The 23,691-nt window shown below is 38.0% G+C and overlaps 1 protein-coding gene across 1 annotated transcript in view; it reads left to right on the forward strand.

Annotated features, from left to right (window-relative positions):
* The window catches only part of NR0B1 (nuclear receptor subfamily 0 group B member 1), an 87,739-nt gene that overhangs the window by 61,356 nt on the left and 2,692 nt on the right, over positions 1-23,691 (forward strand). The window contains exon 2 of the mRNA XM_014310481.1: positions 22,651-22,872. Within this exon, the coding sequence (XP_014165956.1) occupies positions 22,651-22,872 (222 nt within the window). The remainder of the gene's footprint in view (positions 1-22,650; positions 22,873-23,691) is intronic.

Consider the following 23,691-nt stretch of genomic DNA (forward strand, 5'->3'; position numbering starts at 1 on the left):
TATATATATATATATTATTATTTTAAATGCACCTTGAGGAAATTTGTAAGAAACTATGCATGATGATTGGTGCTGCTGCTGAGGAAAAACTACATGCAGGGGAAGAAGCAATGCCCTTCTATGACTGTCTCATTACTCTAAAAACTTTATTCTTTCTAAAACCAAAATATCAGAGAAAGAAAAGGGCCCCTGGTTTATACCTGCATCTATGTTTTTTCTGTTCATTCTGTTTCTGAACCCTGGCCTGGTCACATAAAATGCTCCTTTTCTGAAAAGTTGTCTCCTGCTGCTGATTCATCTCTTGCAGGAATCCAGTTTATTCTACTTTTCTCTAAGGGTTCTCTATGTAATAGAGCACCAAGAGCATCTTCCACAAAGAACAATTCTAGCTGTTGAAATGCAGCCTTATGCTTCCTCCCCTTGGAAGAATTTTGTCTCTCATTTGCCCCTTACTGGCATTTGCTACAACAGTTTTGTCAGGGGTAGCTGGACAGCTCTGTATGAAGTGGGAAGAGAATCCTGCTGTAGCCACGTTAGGAAGCACTGCAGTGAGAGCAGGGTGTGGAACAAACAGTGCTGAGGATGCAGCAGGGAAGCTCTCAGTATTCCAGGGGCTTTCCTTTGGCTTGGCTCCATCCCACTGGCAGCAGGAGAGCAGCAGGTACATTTCTGGAGATAACATCTCATTCTAGCTTCACCCAGAAGAATCTGGTTTGCACAATCCAAAACCACTCTGCAATGCAAACAGTCTGCAGGGATGTTGAGCTGAGCTAAAATACAGACCAGACTGCTGTATTAAGTTTCCTTCTTCCCCACGTTTCCTCATTCACCTGAATTGGATGTGAAGCAAGCCCTCTGAGATAAATAAATGGAGTATTCCCACTAGCAATAGCACCTGTGATGGTGGAAGCCACAGCTGAGGTAATATTTTCAGCTCTGATGCGCTTTCCTTCTCTTGGTTTTCTGTTTAATATTTGCAGAAGCAGATAGTCAAGTACTGTCTTGAATATTTTTCAAAAAAGTGTCATGCAAAGACACACATCGCAAGACTAGAAGAAAACAGCTAAATCATTGTGAAAGAATGCACACAGGAAAGCAAAATATATTTCAAATATCATCTTTGAATTTGACATTTATTATGTCTATATACTATTTTGGGGGTTTCTGAGCTATTAGAGGTGGCTTGTTCATTGATATCAGAGAACAAGCTGTTTCTTAAGAAATGTGATCAATAAATTGAACTGACAGAGCTGTCTTAGCTAAAAAGACTAGTGAATGCATAACTGTCACCAAAACAAGTTGAGAAGGGAAGAAATAATACCAACTATTAAAGGAAGCAAGATTTTTAAAGATAAGCAAGCCAAATATAGTAAATATTTATTCATAGCATCCTGGACAAGGCAAATGAATCAAAATTTGCATTTTAGCTGATAACATGGTACGAAGAAAGTAGAAAAGTCAGAGTGCAATTTGAAAATTATCACTTAGAAGTTCCAGAAAATAAGTATATCAATTAATATATAGACAAAGGTGACTTTTAAGGTAACAGTCTGAAGGCACGTAGGAAAACATATACCCTTTAAAAAAAGACTGATCTGTAGCTTCAGAGAGGGGCCTTGAAGCTGTCCCCTGAATGGGTTTGCTCTTCTCACTGAAACTACTGCTTTTACTTTTCACTTCACCTGCAATCAAGCACTGATGAACCCAGCAGGGAGAATGACAAAAGAAAATCCCAGAAAACACTAGAAATAGAGTGGCTATTTTCATCTCAAATCACTGCAAGAAATTGTGAACACACCAATCAATTAAAAATGAATGTGATTACTTTATTCCCTCAAAAATACTACTGGTTTTTTTACACTGTCACAATTTTCTCTTGGTGATAATGCAATTTATTTGTAAACAGCTTTGTAGGAAAAAATATCTGGGTTGAAGCAGTAAGGAAAAATAACACATCATGAGGCTGCACTGCAGTAAAATGCTTTGTTCTAGGTATCAAAAAAAAGGAATGTTCAGTGCAAGGCCTCCTTAGGATGATATAGAAGTTGTCAGCAGAGAACCATTATTGAATGCATGCAGGATAAACCTGTATGAAGCCAGTATCTCTTAAGAGTTCAGGAGATTGGCTACTTCCCTTATGATTTTTCTGCCCTCCCTTACCTTTCCTTTTTAAATTTCATGGTTTCCAAACAAAACTTTAATATAAAAATTGCACAATATCAGGGTTTGAACATATAAAAGACAACTCATATTTCAAACTTTCAAAAACCTCATTAAAATCCCACACATGAGTTTGCTGCTGCACCTTTCTTGTGTGCATAAAAGGCTGAGATCACCCACGACAGGCTGTGCTGAAGAAGGAAAGGGATTCAAAACTCAGCCTTTGGAAAAAGACAGGATCAGATTCACAACACTGCAGTGCACATGCACTTCTCAAATGATAGAAAGTATAAATTGGCAATAAGTTTTCACAAGAAAGATGAGGTCAGCTTGCCCTTGTGTGCTGTTGGAAGCTCTCAGTCATACAAAGCTGAGGACACTCTAATAGGTTGAACTTGTTGGTTGAAAAACTTTCTCCCTCAGTGGATCCAAATTAAGATTTTCCTGACCTTGACAGAAAGAAGCAATTAACTTGGAGTTTTCACTCATCTGCAGCCAACTTAAGGTTGGTCAGGCATGCTGTTATAGTATCTTTGTGAGGAAAACACAGCAAAAATAGACTAACCTCTGAAGAAAAAAATACTAAATGCCAGGAAATTGCCTGTGTAATTTCAAGACCTATGCCTTCCCAGAATTATTTTTTCCCTCCATACAATTTCAGAATTAAAGCAAAAAAAAATTTACAACTCCATTTAGCCCCAATAATACTAAGTTCTTTTTATGTATAAGAATTTGCACTGTAAACTCCAAAAGAAATTAAGATTTCTTATTCCTAATCTCTAATTACTTTGAAATTGAGCAAATTAAACTAACCCCATCCAAGAAAAAAATTAGAAAACATACTCCTAACCTACAAAAGATGGTGTATTTACTAATTTAATCAACTAGAAAGTTATAAAATAGTAATAAAAAATAATTTCCCTCAGCATTTTATACACATTTTCATTAGTACAGACCTTAAACCATATGTCACTATCTGAGGAAAAAATGTTCATGCTCCTCACAAATTCTAGAGCACAGGAGAATGAAGGGGTATGCACAGATATAAAAATCTGAAATTACTATTATGAGCTAAAGGCAGTGTAAGATTAAGTTTAGTGCTCAGCCCAAATGCATCCAGCACTGAGCTGCTGAGAACATTTATTTTTAATGTAGTCTTTCCTTAGAGCAGACTTGGAATTTGAACAATGCTCCCTCCAGAAAATCTACCGAACAAGAGAAGAGTTTACTCTTTACACTTTATGCACACAGTCTAAGGGGAAAATACCCCTAAGTTCCATCCAGTCATGGTACACCAACATTAAACAGTAGAAATTCTCAACATAACCAATTAAAATATTTCAATCCAACCTCCTCTTATGTACCACTGACATCTCATGGCCAATGCAAGCCATGGATATCACAGTGACCCATGGCATCATTTGCCTCACTACCGGTGTAAGAGAATTGGCCTACAGATAGGAGAAAGATTTTCACTACTGAAAAATGCAATGAAGAAAGGGATCTGGTGAGGCTCTCCATTGCCGGCTACCTTTAGAGCTATCTGAAGCATATCATTTATGTGTATCTATTTCAAAATATAAACTCCACCTAGATTTGCTTGTAATGCTTAAAAAGAAAGGTTAATGAAAACCAAAAGTTTGTAAAGGTCAGTAACTGAATTTTCTGTAATTAATGGGTCTTCTTTAGCCATTAGTGCATAGTTTGGGATCAGAGCTCCATTTAGAAGCCCATGAATTTCAGCCTTCAGACAAAGTCCCAGCTGCAAAGAAGCTATATTACTCTGAAACATTTGACAAAAAAAGACATTCATCTCTAATATCAGTGAACTGGAAACATCTTGAAGAAGTTCATTTCCTTCTTTCCCTCCTGCCTTCCTTCTGCTGGGGGTAGTTTCTGGCCTATCCTGACAGACCAGCATGTGCTTTGTGTTAGCATTAAGAGATGATTCTTCAACACTGCTTGAGAACTCTCAATCAAGAACAAAGTATAAACCCTGTAGCTCCTGTTTGGAGTGTCCTGTACAAAGACATACTCCTATATTTTGAAGTCCATACATGAACTGTTATCGCAAGAAGCTGTAAATAGTTGCCCTTCTATGCTCTTTTTAAAATACAATGCAAATCCTTATCCTATTTGGGATTATTTTGATGACCAGGAGATAGAAACACAGCCTGAAATAAATTTTGAAATACTATATCTACCTCTGCAGTGTGGCATTATTTAGTTTTAAACACAGTTTTATAATTGGAACATCTTTTAAACTGATGTGGTAGCAGCAGAGCCCTTTCTATTATTATTATAATTGTTATATTATTACAACCCCTTACATTTTATACACGACCACAACTTTCTTATTGCCAACAGCAGCATCTCTGATCTTCCTGCAGCTGTTTTTTAAAAGATGCTGTCCTTGCAAAACATGAGGAAAGCCAAACAGAGCTGCCAGAAGGTGGACTCTGCACAGCAGCTAAAAACATTGGCATGCTTAGGGAACTGCTCTGAAAACAAGAGGGAAAACATATGTGTTAAAAAAAGCCATTATTTTCAGACATCAAAATTGTTGACCAACACCTATTAAAAGGCAGGGGAATTCTTCCTTCTAAGTTTATTTTTAGACACTTTCATTGGCCACCACTCTCTTTTACATATGTCAGAAGCTGGGTGTGAAGTAGCACAAAAGCCCAATACTGTCTGATCAGGTCCTTTTAGATATTCCATGGGAAGTGTAATGTTTTATCAAATGCACTTATTTAAAGGTTATGCTACATGGGATTTCTGATTTGTCAGAGTGATACAAAATATAGTGCACGGCACAATACAAATGTAGGTTACACTTGGCCAAGTGCATGTATAGGAACTGCAATATGGAGTTCAATCACAATATCAACGTGGTCCCCATTACTGGCCTTTAGAAAATGCTCACCATGATGAAAATAAGGAAATTTGCCAGTCACCAGGAAAGAGAAGAAAAACTTCTCTTCGAAATGCTGTGGTTATTTTTTCAGTTTTTGTACTCTTTGCTGGGGTAAGTCGGGTATTCTGGTCTGGCTAACTTAGGGAGGCATTCTCACTCTTCTAATGAACTCAGGGAGAAACTTTTGCAGTGCCTGTTGATCCACCCAGCTGTTGATAGCTGCTTACCTGAAACAAAGGCCACCCTCTGGTCCCCTTGGGGCTGAGTCAGCTTCTGTAGAACAGCTTTAGTCAGTCAAACCCTGCATTTTTCCCAAGCTTCATGGGAATATTTCCTTGTCCATTTCCTCTGCACCTTTTTCCCTTTGGGGCATTATTGGTCAGTCTCATTTAATCTTAATTTACAGACTTAGAAAATTGTGAAGGAGCGTACACTCAAATACAACTGAAAAATATGAAGCAGAAAAGAAAGAAAATAAGAGAATAGTATGACCATAAAGATGATGGATTTCTGAGATGCTGTACAGGAGTAACCAATTCTGGCAGGTAGAACCCCATTCCCAGGCACTCTATTCATAACCTGCCCCATCTCCTTGCCTTGGGGCTGGTGCAACTATCAAGGATCTATATACACCTCCCTGAGTAACTGCTTCTCTGTCATGAATAAACACCCCCTTCAAAACAGACCTCTGCATCAGGAAGATATTTAGTCCCCTTTTACAGGAGGGAAATTGGAGTCTGAGACAGACTGTTTTATCCAAGGTCAGGCGCAGTATCTGCTGTCTGAGCTGGGGATGAGCAGAGACCTGCGCCGCCCTGCACCCGCGCTCTGCCAGCATTCCATCCAATTCTATCATTGTGTTTGCATTGAATATGACCTTAATTTAGTCTTGCTATCACCTTAAAATAAGCTGCTGCCTGCAAGCCTCCTTGCAAGCTTGTAAGGAGTTAACACAGCCAGGCTAAAGCTTTCAGTAAATACGATTTATTTTAATTACAGCCTGCTACAGCATGACATTTTTTTTCTCCAAACAACAAGGACGTAAGTCTCAATGTAATAACTTTTTCAAATGATTAATGAGAAAAGTGGGTCAATACCAAGGATTGAATGGTACAGCAACACAAAGTTAATCAAAGTTATATTTAATTCACCAGGAAAATAATCCTATTTTGTTATGTTCCAGACTATATTTTTAAATATAGTGCTAATATGGAAATATAATTTCTTTTCAACTCTTCACAATTCTAACATGAGCTCTCTAACTGCTTCCGTTGCAGTTAAAGTCCATAATATCACAGGGTCATTTTTTCTTATAACATGGTAAAATATGTTAGATCTAACACCTGAAATTAATAGTGTCATACTTATATTATTAAGCCAACTGTGTAAAATCAAGGTAACAGTTGCAACACTTTCAGTTTGTATATCCATAATTTTCATTTTCTTTTTCTGAAAAAAACATCAGAAACAAAAATAGCCAAAACCTCTTATGCCATGCTTTAGCATAGTGAATCCATAGTGATTAGCTAGAGAACCATTAACATGTGGAAAAAATAATTTAGCATCTAATGGTAAGCAGAAGGATGAAACAGGTGGCAAACAGAAACACATAAAGGGTTCTGTTAAGAGAGCACAAGAGACAAATTAAATTAACATATTATTGTGAGTTTCTTGAATTGCTTCACTGCACTGCCAGCACTTTTGTTAAACAATGCCTTTTTTCTCATCTCTGAGGAACATTATATTTCTATTGCCCTTGGTATCTCATAAAATTTTGTAATTATGAAATAATTTCAGAAGAGTGTTTCTAGTGAAAAGAACACTTGGCTTGTCACTGTTCTTTATTTTCTGAATAATGTAATCATGTTTTTAAAGGTCATTGATGGAACTTTTAGTAAACAAGCTTTTCTTTTTCCTCTTACTTAGGTGTACCAAGTCATAAACATTTTTGGTTTCCATTTTTGTTTACTTGACAATCAAAGCACAAACACTGAGACAGAAGCAGGGCTGTTCTGCTTACGTTTTTGCACTGTCCATAACTCCTTTAAAGCTCAGAAGAATAAAGAATTTTCTATACAATCCCCAAGTCAAGGAAAGCAAGGAAATTTAACAATAAATAGCAAATACAGGATACTTCTTTTCATTACTGAGTTATGGGGGAAAAGGCAAATCACAATATTACAAACCAAGTTCTAGTCTCTGCTGTCACTACACGTTATGGTGATGTAACTAAAGACGGTCACAAGAACTGCTGTGCTCAATATCCAAGCAAAGCTCCATTCCTGCTAATGGAGCTCAGGGTAACCCAGGACACCTTTAACAAATGCAATAAACTCCTCTGGACAGCAGCCTGCACTTCTACAGTTGTGTGAGTTGCCATATAAATTTATAACCTATGATACCTATCAGTATCATATGTCAAATACAAAATGTCTCTGCTCTGAATGATTGCTTTTCATTAAAGAAAATGTATCAGACTATTTTGTCTGGGCCTTTGCTCTTTTCTCTCCTAAATCCCTGGGCCTTTGCTCCTTTCTCTTCACAGCACAACAGAGTGTGAGTGCATGTGACAGAGTGTGCCTGAGTGGTGTGCTTGAAACCATTACACTGACAGCTACATGCCACAAACAGCAGCCTGAAAACAGCATTGAGAATGGGCTGAAATGCTGTCTTGTTGAGATAATTTAGAGCTGTATCACATCTCCCTTCACCTTACCTGTACCTGTGCTCTGCCATGCAGTTCTCAAGCACTGCACTTCCATTGCCCAATGGCCATCACAAAAGAGGGCATAGAGAAAGGCGAATTTCAAGAAAGCAGAATTGAAAAATTCTCTCAAAAAACTGTGTCATAAAAACAATGCATGTGGTGTAGTGGACAGGAGTCAACAAGAATGCTGTGAAAGGCAATCAGAAAAAAAATGGTGATTTTATGCACAGCTCATGCAGTATCAACAGACTAAAAAATAGAAGAACTGGCTCTAACATGCAATAAGAATTTACTAGCCTACTCTGTTGCTTAAATTCTGATTCTAATCTGGTGGATAAATTTGGTTTTAATGTCATTATAAAGCAGATACACTTTTAAATATCAAATATTATTTTCCAAAGTCAAAAGGGTCCATAGTCCTAGCAATGCAGGATTTGGCATGCTTAGGACTTTAATGCTCTAGTCTGAAATAGCATTTTTAAGTATGTGGAGGGCCATGCTGAATATTTTTTTAACATAATGCTAGCCTCATCACTAAGACCACAAGCTGCTCATTGCATTTCACAAAACATATCATCCTCCTGTGAATCTGCTGCAGCTTTCTTTGGGGTTTGGACAAGTCCTTTACAAATGGAATTTCAACAAATAACTTACAGACAATAGCTGTGGAAGACTGAGTACTCAGAAAAGGTACAAAGTCACCTACAGCTGGGTATATGCCTGCACCATCCAGGTTGGTAGTGTTGTTTTTGCACTTATGAGCATAGAATTTGCCCTTCCTTTGCTGATGTTTTGAGAAGAGTCTCATAGGCTTGTAGGAAAAGCAAGAGAAAGCCAGCACAGTTTCATCATGTGCTGCTGATAAGAATGTCTGAACTATTACAGTCTATTTGGGAATGTCCTTGGAGTTTTAACTTAAGCTTCTCTAGGGGAAAGAGAAGTCCTAATAGATCATTCTTCTAATAGCAATGATAACAAATAGAACTGATATCAGACAGCTGTTGTATATCAGGAAAAATTGCCTCCTGTTTATTTTAAAATGGCACAGTTGAACCACATCTGCAATGCCTTATCACACATTTTCTGGACAAAAGGCTTCTCCTGCTTGTTATTTAGTATGGGGATAATAATAAAAATAAAAATAGACAGTGGAAAATGGGCAGTAGAAGCTTTGCTGAAATAACCTCTGGTTGTTCACAGTTTTTCTACCCATGACAACATTTGAAGTGTTTGAGACAGCAGGTGAAACAAACACTGTAGTCCTGCTTCACCAGTGATGCATGATACAGTCTGTATTTCTGTTTATCCAGTAGTGACAGGAACATATTACTGCCTCTTTCCTGAAAAATGGCCCAGACGTTTTTGTTTGCTGATGAAATTTTATTTAAGGAATAAAAAAAACCCCAAACTTCCCCATATTGTGATAAGACAAATTGCTTTGAGATAGTTTGTGTTAGGCTTGGCTGGACACAGTCAAGTGTCACACAAGTACAGGGAGGGGGAAAGAAACAAAAATTGATTAGGTATCTAGTTTATCAGTGCTCTTGGATTTTTTCATACAGAACATAAAGTAGTGTTTCTATTGTCTGAATTACAAGTCACAGAGTGGTCCAGTATTGTAAAGATTATGTAAATTATTGCAGAATTCTTCTGCTAGAGCTTTGAGCCTCTTTATGCCATTCCCATTCATTTCTCACTACATGAAGCTAGGACAGAAAGACACCAATAAGGCAGATTTTCTTTATTTCATTTTATTTCAGTGAAAAGCACTGACAGAAGAAGTTCAGCCCAGAAGACAGGAATAAACCAAGCCAAGTGTCCAAATCTCTTTGAGTAATTTGGTTTGAATTTAGGTATTACAGGACTAAATTGTAAGGTTATGATAAAGAGGTGAACTGACAGGGAGAGGTTTAGTTTAATTTATTAGGAGTCAGAAAGGCACATTCTCCAACATTCCAAGATTTCAAATATTAGGCTCAGGGCAGATTTCTTGAATACATGTAAATAATACATGTAAATACATGTAAATAATCAGATATTTTAAGGTTAAAGCACTGACTTGAAAAATAAGCGCTGAGAGAACTGTCCATATGCTTAGTTCTTCTAGTGAGGCTGTTAACAACCATGGCAGAACACAGGAAGTGAAATGGAAAACTAGGGATTGACTTGACCCTGGAAAGGTAGGATGCAATTTCTATGAACACTTCTGCTCCCCCTCCTTACTGGCTGAGCACTACAAAGACTTGACTCACCCGTGACCTCTTCATACTGTACAGAATCTGAATAAGAAAATAAAAAAATCACCATAACTAGAGGATTTAGTAGAAACTAACTCAAAACCATAACATGTATTAGTCATAGAAGAAACTAGTAGCTATAGAGGGAAAAGGATGAATGGATGGATGGATGGATGGATGGATGGATGGATGGATGGATGGATGGATGGATGGATGATGAATGGCTCTCAGAGTCAAAATAAAATGAGCTAGAGGGCAAATCAAGGGGTTCACAACCTCTGGAACAACTTTCTGATAAACTATTTGTCTGAATCACACCATGGATCATGAATTGTTTTTCAGTCACTCATGGTATCTTGATGCTTTTTGTCATCTCTTAAAAGAATGCCTTTTCTTGGACATTTGATTTCTTGCTTTTTGCTTGTTGTATTATTTTTTTCCTCTAGTTAATTTTCAAAACAGTGGATTTACTTAAGTGATCACAAATTTTTAACCAAAAGATTGAGAGCATCCTCAGACTGGTAAATTGAACATTGAACTACAAGGTTCAAGCATTTTACTTGTTCATTTTCAATACTGGATAATTGATTTTATTCCTGTTATGCATTTGTATGACATAAATGAAAGTGAAAACTAAAGCTGGCAGAGAAGGCTACATTAAAATATGTGTATCTGATTGTGAATCAAATGAATCTGTGTTGCTCTGTGGTGGTCTGTCTAGCTGATTAGAATGTTTTAAGGAAGCAATTGACATTTTAGCAGTCATAAAATCTTGAAACTTTCGGTTCATTAATCCAACCATGGTCTTCTTCAGAAGCAGCTGCATTGTTTCAGCACATCCATATAGGAATATGTATGAATAAATATTTCTGAAGCAAATTTAATACCATCCCTGGTATAAAAATTGCTATAAATTTATTGGTGTATAAATTTATGGAAATAGCTTATTTTCTCTTGACACAAACAAAGAAAAGTAGAAAAGTTGGTTTGTTCCTTGAACTGGATTTTTCTTCATTGCCCTGAGTTAAACACTGAATTCTCAGCAACAGAATAAAGGGTTAGGAGTGTAAGATCATATGACCATAAAATTATCTAAAATAGAGAACTACTGAACCATTTTAGTGAAAAAAGTCAACAAAAGTATTCAGTCCAAATCACTCATTCAAGGGTGAATTTAATGGAAATAAAAAATCACAGACTTATTTCTTATTATTTACATTTTAATTTAAAAAAATCACATTACTCTTGCATTCAATTAAGTATCAAATAAAGGTTTTGATATTTGCAAACAGCCTTAGCTAGTGAGAAACTGCAGACATGTTTGGCTCTACAAATTTTACTCTTCCTGTTTCTACCCATCTTGTTTCCATTCCTCTCTGCATGGCTCTTGTCTGCAATGGAGCAGCTGAACAACTGTAAAGCTGCTAAAGCAAAGAGCAATGTTTTCTCTATATGTAACTCCAAGATTCATTATTTTTATAACTTTTTTTTATCAGTTTCCCATAGGACCCTTAAGTTGTAGTGTTTCACTGAACCAAATCACTGGGCTGAGCAGTTACATTCCCTGATAGTAGAGATGGGATATACAGCAAGGCTTTCATGCAGGTACAACTTTAAATGGGGAAAATAAAGCCTCTCCCTTTTCATTAACCCACCATTTATCACTGGATTAAAATGCTGAAGCTTTCATTACTTTTTAGCAGTCGAAATTAGGATAACAACATGCAAATTGTGTGTATTAAGTTGGAGTCTCAAAATATTGGCTTTTTTTTCCAGATTGTGTCCTTGAGGATATTAATCATATTCTTAATTTCATAATAATGATAGGTTTCAACATAGGAAAATTATCTTCTCTTTCACTTGATTTTCTTCCTGCTTGTTCTCATTTATCACAAAGAATTAAACACTACTCTGATGGCTTTAGATGATTATGAAGGAACAAGCCCTCCTACCCAGCTTTTCTAAGCATCTTTTCTTCTCCCCAGGCCCCATTCTCCAGGAGCAGTGAATGCTTTCAAGAAACGTGGCACAGATGTGTATTGGTATCTTCTATATTTGAGAAAAACTACTACAGATGTGACTGGATCCTGAAGTTAGGGGCCCTGTAATGCCTACAGAAGCATTTTCAGAGAAAAACTCGGGAATAATGAAAGTGAAATGGGAAATTTTGCAGAATTGATTCTGCTCTGGAGTATTTACTGGGTGGAAAGGGCTCTGGCACATCACCGATGATGGATATAAAGGTAAATGTTCCCAGTGTTGGCACTGTAGCCAGAAATGCTGACTTTTTTAAAGAGCTTTTACAAAAAACCCTTTTATGTTAGTTTCCACTGTTTCTCTGAAAGTGGCAGTTTGACCCAGAACATTTAATAGTCAGCATGATTCAGACCTTTGTGAACACTGCTGACACGTCTCAGTGCTTCATGGTGAGGAAATTGGCTGACCTCTGTTTCAGCTGATCAGAGAACCAAGTTTCCAGTTTGGTTTTGTATCTTCAGTGAAAGGGACGCACTGTATTGAACATATCCTGCAGTATTATAAAATTAAGGTGTATGCTAGGCCTGGTGTGGAAGGGAGGATAAACTGGGAAATCCATAATATGTGGGATGAACCTTGGCCTCACTGAACCCAGGGAAAAATTTATTGCTGGCTTAAACGAACTGGCTGATTTGCTTCACAATTTTGTTTTTGGTTATAAATAATCTCAGGCAAAAAATTTCATATCTTTGTTGCTTGTCCTTGAGGTTTTGATCCCTTTCAGCCAATTGTGATAATCCCTGTGCCAAACTGTTCACAGTCTCTTATTACTAGTCAGAGATCCTAAGCACAATGACACACATCTCAGTCTTTAGTTATCATCATTCCACATAAATGGCAATATAAAAGCAGACTGGATCAGGAAATCCATGAGCACTCCTTATTTTCTCTGGGGCCAGTTGCGCAGTTGCTGGGGATAATCATGAGTACTTACACATGAACCCTCACTGAAGAATCTTTTGATGGTTACAGACAATGGTGAACACCTAATACAGAAAACTGAAGTGCTCAGAGACACAGGGCGTTGAGAACAGTGTATTGATACAAAGTGCCCATAAACCAGGCAAGGTGACAGAATTTAGAATAGGCTTTCTTACTATATTCCCTTCCTTGCACTTGTAGCATGGATTACAGATGATGCGTCTGTTTCTGTGTCACAAAGCCTGCTGAATGACAACCCTTACCCAGAGCAGGGCAATTTACTGTTTGAAATATGTCCTTTAACTTTCCTTAATTGTCAGACTTTAAAAGTTACCTTAAATTTAATTCTGTTGCATTTAAGGTCCAGCTTTATGATGATATAATTTATTTTGGATATTACCGGTGACATTGCTCTGCCTGTCAATGGAAACATGAAAGAACATCATCATAATGAATATCCATGGACTTACATAAATCACTCAAAATACTTCTGATATGTACAGAGATTTTCCATTGACCCTGTAATGACTTTATTAAAACTGTTTCTACACAAGCTGTGTCAGCAACAGAGACATGAAATTATGGTGCTTCAGCAACATCACCTCAGCTTTTAAATGTTTTGGGAAAACACTGTTAATTTTCTTTTGGTAGTGTATCATCCTTCCCAAATTACAGTCTCAGAGAACAGCACAGTCTCCATATACTGGGAACACATGAGATTTCCCTTTTCTGTTACTTCATAACTTCAGGAGTCGTAGTTATCACTGGGAACAAATCAAAGTTATTTAGAGTATCTCTACTCATCAAAATGAAGATGTGAAGCCACCGTGGGTTTAATTTAGCCATTAGATGAAGGTGATACAGCTGACAGGCTAGAGGACTTGGACAGTGACTGTCATTTCCACTGTGTCATTGCTAATCCTCCTAGACTTAATAAAACTACTCTTGTTTAATTTTGTGGGATGGAAAAAACCTCAGAGGACTTTCTTTGAGCAGTCCAAGACACCACAATTTTACATAGGCCCTAACACTGGTGTAATTCCAGTGATCAGAGAAGAATGCCAGGAGTCAGGCTGGAGTTCAACATCTACTGTGGCAGTGGCTCAGACCCTTTATATCCTTTGGTAAGCAGCACCTTGGAAAAAAACTCAGCCACTTTCTCTTACAGTAAGGTAATTTTTGTTTTTCTCCTTTACACATTTTTAATTGCAGCCTGACCTGCTTCCACAGGAAAGTGTGTCAAAGATTCAGGCTGGTCATGACTGAAACTTTTAAAAGACCTGAACTGACAAAGATTTTGGAGGTGGAGGGGAAGGAGGCTGATGGGAGAAAAACATCTCCAGGGAACTTCGGGATTTGTGTGTGTAAAGCACTAACCCTTGCCAAGTTTAGTAAAGGAAAACACACAATTTTGCTTCAGGAGAAGTAAAAAAGAAGCTACAAAGCATCAGATTAAGTTTTCTATGCTTTATATTGCAAGGATAGAACATAGTTAATAAAAACTAAAAAGTCATATTTCAAATCAAAAGCAAATATGACAGTTTTACTGAAACTAACTCTCATGTAATTGGTGAAAGTTTTAAATATTAATATCTATAATCAGCAACAGCTTCAATTCTCAGAGCTACTGCAGTTCTGACACTGAAAGGACAGGGTAATGATGTGATTTACTGTGCTACAGGTGTACAGAGAAAACTTGACTGCGAAAAAAGTGGAAGATTTAAACTGAGTAGGTTTCTGGATGTAAGAGAGAGATAAAGAAGCGTCAATGATGACATTGTGGGTTTTTTTTTTCCCTCTGCATGGTGCATAAAAGTAAGCAAAATAAATGACAAAATTGTGATAGAAGGAATTCACAATCTGCCTCTTCTAAGGAACCCAAATTTTCAGAGATGAAACCTAGAAAGAAATGCTTTGATATGATAGAGGTAGTAAAGAAATAGCAAAATAATCACATTCTGGTGAAGTTTCGCTAAAAAGAGATATCTGTGTGAAGTGTGATTTGCATGAGAATTAAGGGAAAAGTATTTATCAAAAATTTGTTTTTCTATGAGACCAACTATCTTAATTCTATCGATTCTTAAAAGGTCTCTATCCCCTGCAGGTCTTTCTGTATTTTCAGTTCTTTTTCATTTTCCTTTCTTTATTTCTCATCACTTCAAAATTTCTTCTTCCAGTTTTCTAAGCTAAAGTTTCCTCTCCATGCTTATTTTCTATGTTACGTGTTATGCCTACTCTATCACCATCCAATGTACTTCCTTTATTACTTAATTAGTATTCAAGGCAGAACAACCTAAACATTATTAAATTGATTGTCTGTTACGTCCTTATTGAACAATTAACTCTAAAATAGCATATGATCCTTGATTTGTCTGAGTTTTTCAGTGACATTTATGCTACTGATTTCAGTGTTACTACTGAAATAGTAGTATATAGAGGTGTATACCAGTATATAGAAGTTTCAGAATGTTTCAAGAAGTGGACTAAAAAAATGCAACTCTTACCACTCAAGTCTTTAGACATGAGAAGAACCAGAAGATTCAAGCTCACAAGCTTTTCTCTTCTTTTTTTTTCCTTTTTATCATAAAATACTGTGTGCATTTTTCTAACACAACACATTACATGAAAATTTTCAGTTATGAGGAGACTAAATAAATTTTTATAGTAGTGCACTATAATATTCAACTCTGTCTAGGTCAAGGCAAAAGAAACTGCTCAGATACAATATTCTTTAGAATTCTGGTAAGGCATTTTTCTGAGTGAAATGACATGCCATTTAAAACATCAGCGCTATGCAATAGCAAAAAGTGACTTTAGAAATTCACAAAATTACAATGAACAAAACACACTTATTGAGGAAAATATTTCCATCTCCAACTCAAGAGATGTGTAGTATTCATGGATGAAAATGGGGATCGGTGGTGATGAGGAGAAGTAATTGAAGGCCAGAAAAGCTCTCCCCTTGGATTGCTGGACCTGTTCTTTTGAAACACATTATAATGCAGCCAAATGAAGAATTTAAACAAGAAAGACATCCTAGCTCTGCTAATAAACAGCTCTGTTCTAGAAAGAAGATCAGAAAGCTATGTAGGATGCCACAGAAGAGGAGCAGTCTGACATGAGTTCCCAGGGCAATATGCAATTATGACCCCAAAGACTAATGATTCTTTAATGTAGGAGAGTAGAATAATGAATGTGAGCTGGGGAGTTTCTCTCTCTCTGGCACTGATGAGAAGAGCACAAGTGGTGTCCTCTGTATAGTTCTGATGTCCACACTTCAAAGGCTTTTAGAAAGTGGCAAAAATGTTGCAATGGGGCACAAAGGATGTCTAAGAAACAGGTCTAAAGAGAAAAAGGACCTTCAAAATTTTAGCTTGAAAGTTGTTTATAAGATACAATATGTTTTGTTCATTAAAAAAGGGATGAGTATCGACAGGGGTCATTCCTGTGACTTTAAATTAATAGGGAAATGTATATCAGGAGCCTAGAAGTTATAAGCAGAATCTGGAAAATAGTAACACAGTGCTAATTTTTTACAGTAAGAGTTGCAAAAACCTGGATAAACAACCAGTGGACTGGTGGGCTTTAATGTCTTGGACTGAGTTTGCAAACTGAGAGGAATGCTGTCCTGCTGAGGCACAGAGCTGAGCACAAGCTGCACTGTCAGCAATAGCTCTGAGTTTAGCAGTGCCCTCAGGAAGGCAGGAAGGGGAGTTGATGGTCCCTCAGCCTCAACGTCTGAGCTGTAGCCAGCCAAGGATGCTGTCTGGCTGCAGCTCAGATAGATTAAGATGTCAGCACTTCCCCCTGTACTTTGGGCTATCAATGACTGCAAGTACACTGAATGTACCAACAGCACAGCTGGGTCACTCCCTAATCCGCCTGCATTGGAAAGTTCTGGGTTAGAAAAATCCTTCCTTTAAAGAGGGTAAGCCAACATGATTATTTGGACAAAACTGAGGATACAGTCTGCCTTGTCTGCCAGCAGAACAGAATTGATTTCCCTGCTAGCTACAGAATGGGTAGAAAATTTAGAAACCTGGTGAATGGTGATTGAAGCAAAGAGGGCAAGGAAGTGCTGAAGATATTTGAAGATCAGAAGTATTTGTGACACAGAATATAGGTGAAGCTTTAAATTAAATAAGTACCTTTCAAACTCATGTTTGAAGAATAGTAAAAAAGAAAGAAATACAGCTTTAATACCATAACAAAATTTGGTCTAATGAGAAATTATATCACTGATTCACCAGAGGACAGTATTTTCAAATACCCAACTTGGATGACATGTGTCTGAATCAAAACCTATAGAAAGATGTATGGATTTTAAAAACCTGCACATTGATATTCAGATAAAATACATGCCAAATTATAGGCCTATTTGAATGTAAATTTTATTAGCAGAGTATCCTGTGAAATTAGTAACAAATGAAAGTGTATTAGACAATTAGCTGCAGTAACATACAGAACTTTGGACTTAAAAATTGGGGCAATGGATACATAGTATCCTCCTGCCACTGTAGAGCTGGAATGTGTTTTATTCTTTAAGCCACAACCTTGAACAGTATCTAACTTAAGTGAGCTTTTTGCCTGTTCCCCGTCTGTTGTTCTGTATCAGCAGTGTTCTGCAAGGTAAGTAACCGAAAGCTATTTTCTACACTAGTATTTTATAACACAATTCCCATATTCAAGTGCCTTTAGCAAGAGTACAGGTCAATTTTGCATGATATTTAAAAGAATAATATAAAACCAAAGCTTGTTACAAGCCCTCTCCCATAACACCTATTATTTTCTGCTCTCAAGATTTGGGGCTTTACCTTCCTGAGGGAGCAGTTCCACTCGGTGGCTGAGTGGAATACAGGTTTGCAGTAGTATTTCCTGCTCTTTCCTCATGCTCCTGGAAGGGTGGGAAGACCACACCTTTCCACCTGCTCTGGCACCCTTTTTAGCCCTAGCTGAATTCAGCTCAGTTCAATAAGCAGAATACCACATGTTTTTTTCCTTGATGTGTCAGTTTTCTGTTGACTCACCAGGGACAATTCTGCTATATCACGAGTGTTCCCATTTCTCAGGTGGGGCAGAAACTTCAGAATTGTCACTGGGTAAAATAAAGCATGGAAAGCACATTTCAACGTACCTCATTTCTCTGCTATTTTTCTTGCAATGGCTGTCACAAAAATGCTACCAGGTTAGAAAGAAGATTTGGTTTACCAAAGGATCAGGTGTGTGCCAGAGCTGGGGCAAGGAAAGCAGCGACAGCAACACTTCTGTGGGAGTCACCTCTCAGCTCCAGTGAGATTGGCTCAGGAGGGATTAGGGGACTGCACCCTGAAGCATTGCACACTGACAGATGTTTGGGAGCCCCATTAATCCACTTTGGGCCAAAATATAAGTTATTATTTATATCTAAACACTGAAAACCCAATAGCATATCTAAATGCACAGTTTTGCATTGCTGGGGCCCACAGCTCTTTACAGATCCCAAAGATCAATTAATCTTTTTTTAATGGGAAACAACTGAGTGCCTTTCACTGTAAAAGGTTTACAAGCTTGCTTCTTTCCGTAATTTTGCCTACCCCAAAACCTAGTTAACTCTAACAGAATAACCTAGCCTTAAGTAAGGTAAATTAACGTATGGATGCAAGGAAAAAAGGCCAGACCTGGGGTATGTGAGGCCTCCTTAAATTTGCTATCTGCCAGTGGAAATATGACAGTGGAGTGCATGGTCCAATAAGAGTAAATTGAAATTCAGAATTGCTATTTCTGCATCCAAACTGCCATGGCCACATTTTACAAAGAACTGATCTGAAAACAACAACAACAAACAACAACAACAACAATGACAACAACATATTATTATTCCCTTTGCATGTTCTGGTTTCTTTAATATGTGTTAAAAGGCTGATTTTGCACCATTACAATTTATACCAGATTAGATATCGTCTGCTTTCAAGCATCTGGCAGGAAGGTCTAAACTTGGGATAAACTCCTTTTTATATACTCTGGCTAATTCCATAAAAATGTCACCATATGCTCATTCTGCTCCAGAACAAGCACATACTGTTGGGTGAGCTGGTGGTGGGATTCAGAAACACTGTCAAATCACAGCCTTAGGGAAGCTGGAAAAGCTCTGGAAATTCTGATCATCATCTCTCACCTGGGTCCACCTCAACTGTCTTTGGCCCAGGCTCCCAGGATGCTCCTCCTCAGGAATCCATTGTCCCTCCAGGAAGGGGACAATAGTGCCATCAGGACTGTGTGCTACAGCACATAGGTAGAACTACTTTTCCCGTAATCCCGACTTTTTTCAAAAAACAGCCCAGGAAAAAATAGAGGATATGTGAATGATGATCAGCCTAACCAATGGATAGTCACAATGAGAAAAGAATGAAAAGCAGCAATATACTTAAATTCTAAAACCTTGTTTTAATAAAGCATTCATTTTTACAAAAGACATATTGCTTATCATATCCTTATAACAATATTCCAGATTAAATTTTGTTTTTCTGTAGAAAAAAAATTAACTTCTATGCTAATCACCAAATTGAGTCTGCTTTACATCTGATCTTAAAATCAAATTTTATTTTTCAGCACTTACACTAAAAGGAATAGTGTGCATTTATAGGACATGAGGATCAAATTCTACACTGGAAAAAAGCTTTCCTCAAGCTAATGTTGCACTGAAGCACTGATGGCATAAAAACAAATGCTTGTTTGGTCTTGTTCTGAAACTGAAGTCTTGCCCTCTGGCCAAGAACCAAATGTGCTACTAGATGAGTGATAGGGAGACACTGAGCAGCAACATGAGAGAGTGAGGCTGCCAAGATTGCACTGTATCACCTCCATATCCAAGGCTTTGTCTGAGTTAAAAAATCCTGTAACCACAAACACACACACACAAAATCAACCCAAAACAAAAACAATCCAAAAAGCCCCAAACAATACAAACAAGTAATCCTTTGTCTGGAAGCTTGTAATCCTACTCATGAATCTACCACAAGGAGCTTGGTAATACCCATGTAACATCAGATCTTCCAGCGGAAACCATTTTCCTTTATTCTAAAAGGGTTTTCATGCATTTTCCATCAAACATTTAGGTTTCTGTGAGGGATTTTGGTTTTGGTTGTGAATAGAATGCTTTGTTGTTAATTTAGCTTGAATGCTACGGACAGGCAGAACCAAGATTTTTAAATAAAGACTCTACAAATTTCTAAATTCCAACATGAAAAACACAAATAAATATTTATAGGATATTCTTAACATTTTAGCTGGGAAATGGTTGATCTACCCTGAATAAAATAAACTTCCATGTGTATCAGAGTACATTAAGAATTAGAATGAGAGAAATGAGTGTTTACATGCACTTGTCAGAGAAGGAAGTACACTTGTAACTGCAGCAATGTCATTTCTGGCACTGCATAGTAAACCAAGTTTTGGTTACAGTGTGGGGTACGCATTTTGTTATAATTATCAAAGACAAAGTCTTTTTGTATAAGTTTGTTTAGAAAATGAACAGTCAGCAAAATCATTGTATAACAGATGAATTGCATCTACATTTGGAGACTTGTTTGAAAAAGAAATACCTTGGAAAATTAAATACCTGCAACCAATATTGCTACACAGGGAAAAAAATCTATTGTAGACTTGGTATAAAAGTTATATTTACAAATATTTCCTTTGTCTATAGCCCTGTGTAAGCAGCATCCTCCCATAAGCAGAACATTCCCACAGTTGGAGCCCAAGGTCAAAGCTGCAAAGGCAATGACTCCGGTCTCAGCTGCACCGTGCTTTCCCATAGATATATTCCAAGTTACAAACTCATAAAAAACACATCTAGATTCCATGGTCAGACTAATAATCTGTACCTCATAGGAGAAATGCTACTAAAGACAACTAAAAGCTTAGCAATGCTCTTTTTCTAAAAATTGGCAAGATTTACTTCTGAAGTTAGTGAACAACCCCTTCCCCCCAAAAAAAAACTGAAAAGGAAAAAGACTAAAAAGGTTGAAAGAAACCATCTAAAATCCTAATGCTGAGGGAACACTGATGACTATAACAGGAAACAACCTAGAATGGCAAAGAAATATTCTAGACAAATAAATGACTGTTTTATCATTACCAGTGATACTATCCAAATTAAAAATTTGGTAATATTTAGTATTAGTACATTTGTTTTGTAAATCTAGCATCTTTTCTTTCTTAAAGAATGTTTGGTGAAACCACTGACCAGTCAGCAAACTTTAAACATCACTTAATTGGTGCACTGTAGCAGTTCTCTTCCACTGCAAAGCCAATAAAGGGACTTATCATGTTTGGGTCTGTGGAAAATGCGTTTCATAGGTAAAACCAAAAGTATGATAATCTAGGTTTTGGATAGCTTGTATTTGCAAAACAAGGTTTACTTGAGAGAGGTAGCCCATCAGTGTTTTATATAACTTTATAAAAAAGTGCCTTACAAAAAGCACAAGTCATTTGTAACAGCCATTTGTAAAGAATATCCCCTCTGAGTCCAACTGTGAAGAAAGACTTAGAGGGAAAAGACTATGTGACTGTATACCTGTGTAAGCTGACAGGGTAGGACTGACTTCACAGGGAAAAGAAATTGCCAAGAGACAGCCCAAAAATGTTTTGTTTCTACAGAATCCAAAACACTCAATGGTATTTTCTTAAAACAAACAAACAAGCAAGTAAACAAACAAAACAAAAAAACAAAAACAACCAGCCAACTAAAAACAAAAACCACCCCAAAACCAAAACAAACAAACAAACAAAAACCCCCAAAAAACCAAAACAAAAAACCCCAAAACCAAAAAAAAACAACAACAAAGAAAAAAACACATTTATGGAGAGAAAATGCAGCTTTCCAAGGGTGATTTAGTCTTCTCTTGGTAGCAGTTACTGGTGGAAAAGGTTCAGAATTTTGCTTAAAACTGGCTACTTTCTCTAACTCTCTGTCAAGGTTCTTCCAGATCACATGAACTAGAAAATGTTTCTGTTTTAGCCCTTATGCAGCAGATAGAAGTAACTTAATTTTCTCTAGTGTTTATTTACTCCACTCTGCTGCACCCACTTTTATTTAGCCCAGCTGAGAAGGTGTTCATTTTTCATCCAAGAATCCATATTTGACAATCACCATTCCCCTGTCCCTCCTGTGTAAACATCCAGGCCTGGAGCGATGGGAGGCTTCCTTGCTCTGGAGTTCATATGACACTTGGAGGTCATGGGTCACAGGAAAGTAAATATCTAAGAGGAGAGATTCATGGAGAAGCAAAGCCTGAAGGGATAGTGCAAATGGATGGATCAACACGGCATCAGAAAGATGGGCCAGGTGTTGAAAGGCAGAGCAAGGGAATTATTAATGGGAGTGGTTCCATGAGGGATCCCAGTGAGTGCTGCAGCGGCACCAGCCCCAGGGCACCCTGACAGAGCCTTGCTTGCACCCCTCACAGAGCACGCATTTGGGCAGGGACGTGTCTGACTCTCCCTCCCCGCACAGCAGCACTGTGCAGTTCATTTGGCACACAAGGCATCACTCCTTAGGGCAGGCATTGGCAAAAGTCCTCGATGTCATTAGTGATGTCACCTTTTTCCCCTCCGTCCGGCGGGAATTTAATTATTTGGCCCAATTCAGCGCTCCTTTCTTCACCAATACACCCTTTCTGTCTCCTCCCCAGACCTCTCGGGTGCTTGTGAAGGCGTTCTCGGTGGGGTCGCGCAGGGGCGGGAGCTGCTCCCTGCGGTGGCAAAACGAGAGAGCGGCGGGAGCTGCCCTGCCCTGCCTTGCCCTGTTCGAAGCATCCCGGCATAACATCAGCCGGGCTGGGACTCGGAAAGAGGGGCCGGGAAGGGACATCCCGCGGCCCCGCGCTGGGCGAGGAGGCTGCAATTTGCCGGATGTGAAAAACGCCAATCACTTGTTTTTAAAATTTTAAAAGTTTAATAGTAATAAAATGGTTATAAAAATAGTAATACAATTGGAGTAATAAAAATTTGGACAATTTGAATTAGGACAATATGAGACAATAGAGACAAAGAGTTACGGACGTCCGGGTACATTTTTCTGGGCAGTACGAGCCCGTAAAAAGACACCCGTTAACTAAGGATTAACCCTTAAAAGCAATAGCCTGTTGCATATTCATACACTTCATACATGATGCATAAATTCCATTCAAATACAGGATTCTGTCTGGTCATCGTCACCTTCTTCCTCCGAATCCTAACAGCGCCTCCGAGGCGGGAAGAATTTCGTTTCTTCTGATAAGAGGGCAATAAATTCTTTTTCTCTGAAAGATTTAGGTGTCTAGTGGCTGCTATGTCGCTGCGAGTCCTTTCTTTAAAAAAAGTATCCTACATAGCATAGTTTCTATTTTAACAGTTTTTATAACCTAAAACTGTATTTAACACACTGCTTAAGATAATTAATACAACATTACTTTCTAAGACAACACATATAATATTCATTTTAATATTTGCGAAAAGCCAATCATAAAATACATGCATTTTTCACACCGGATCGCGCCGCAGGCTGCGGGCAGAGGCGGCCGGCTCGCCGGCTCCCCCGGGTACCGCTGTCCCAGGGAAGGAGGAGGAGGGTTTGGTTATTTTCTTCATCCCCTCCTCCTCCCCGCCTCTTTTCCAGCCAGTAAAGAGTGTCTGCCCCTTTGAACGGCGGGCACAGCGCCTGCGGCTGCACACACACGCACAGACACGCACAC

The sequence above is a fragment of the Geospiza fortis genome, unplaced genomic scaffold (assembly GCF_000277835.1).
Source record: "Geospiza fortis unplaced genomic scaffold, GeoFor_1.0 scaffold331, whole genome shotgun sequence".
Classification (NCBI taxonomy): domain Eukaryota; kingdom Metazoa; phylum Chordata; class Aves; order Passeriformes; family Thraupidae; genus Geospiza; species Geospiza fortis.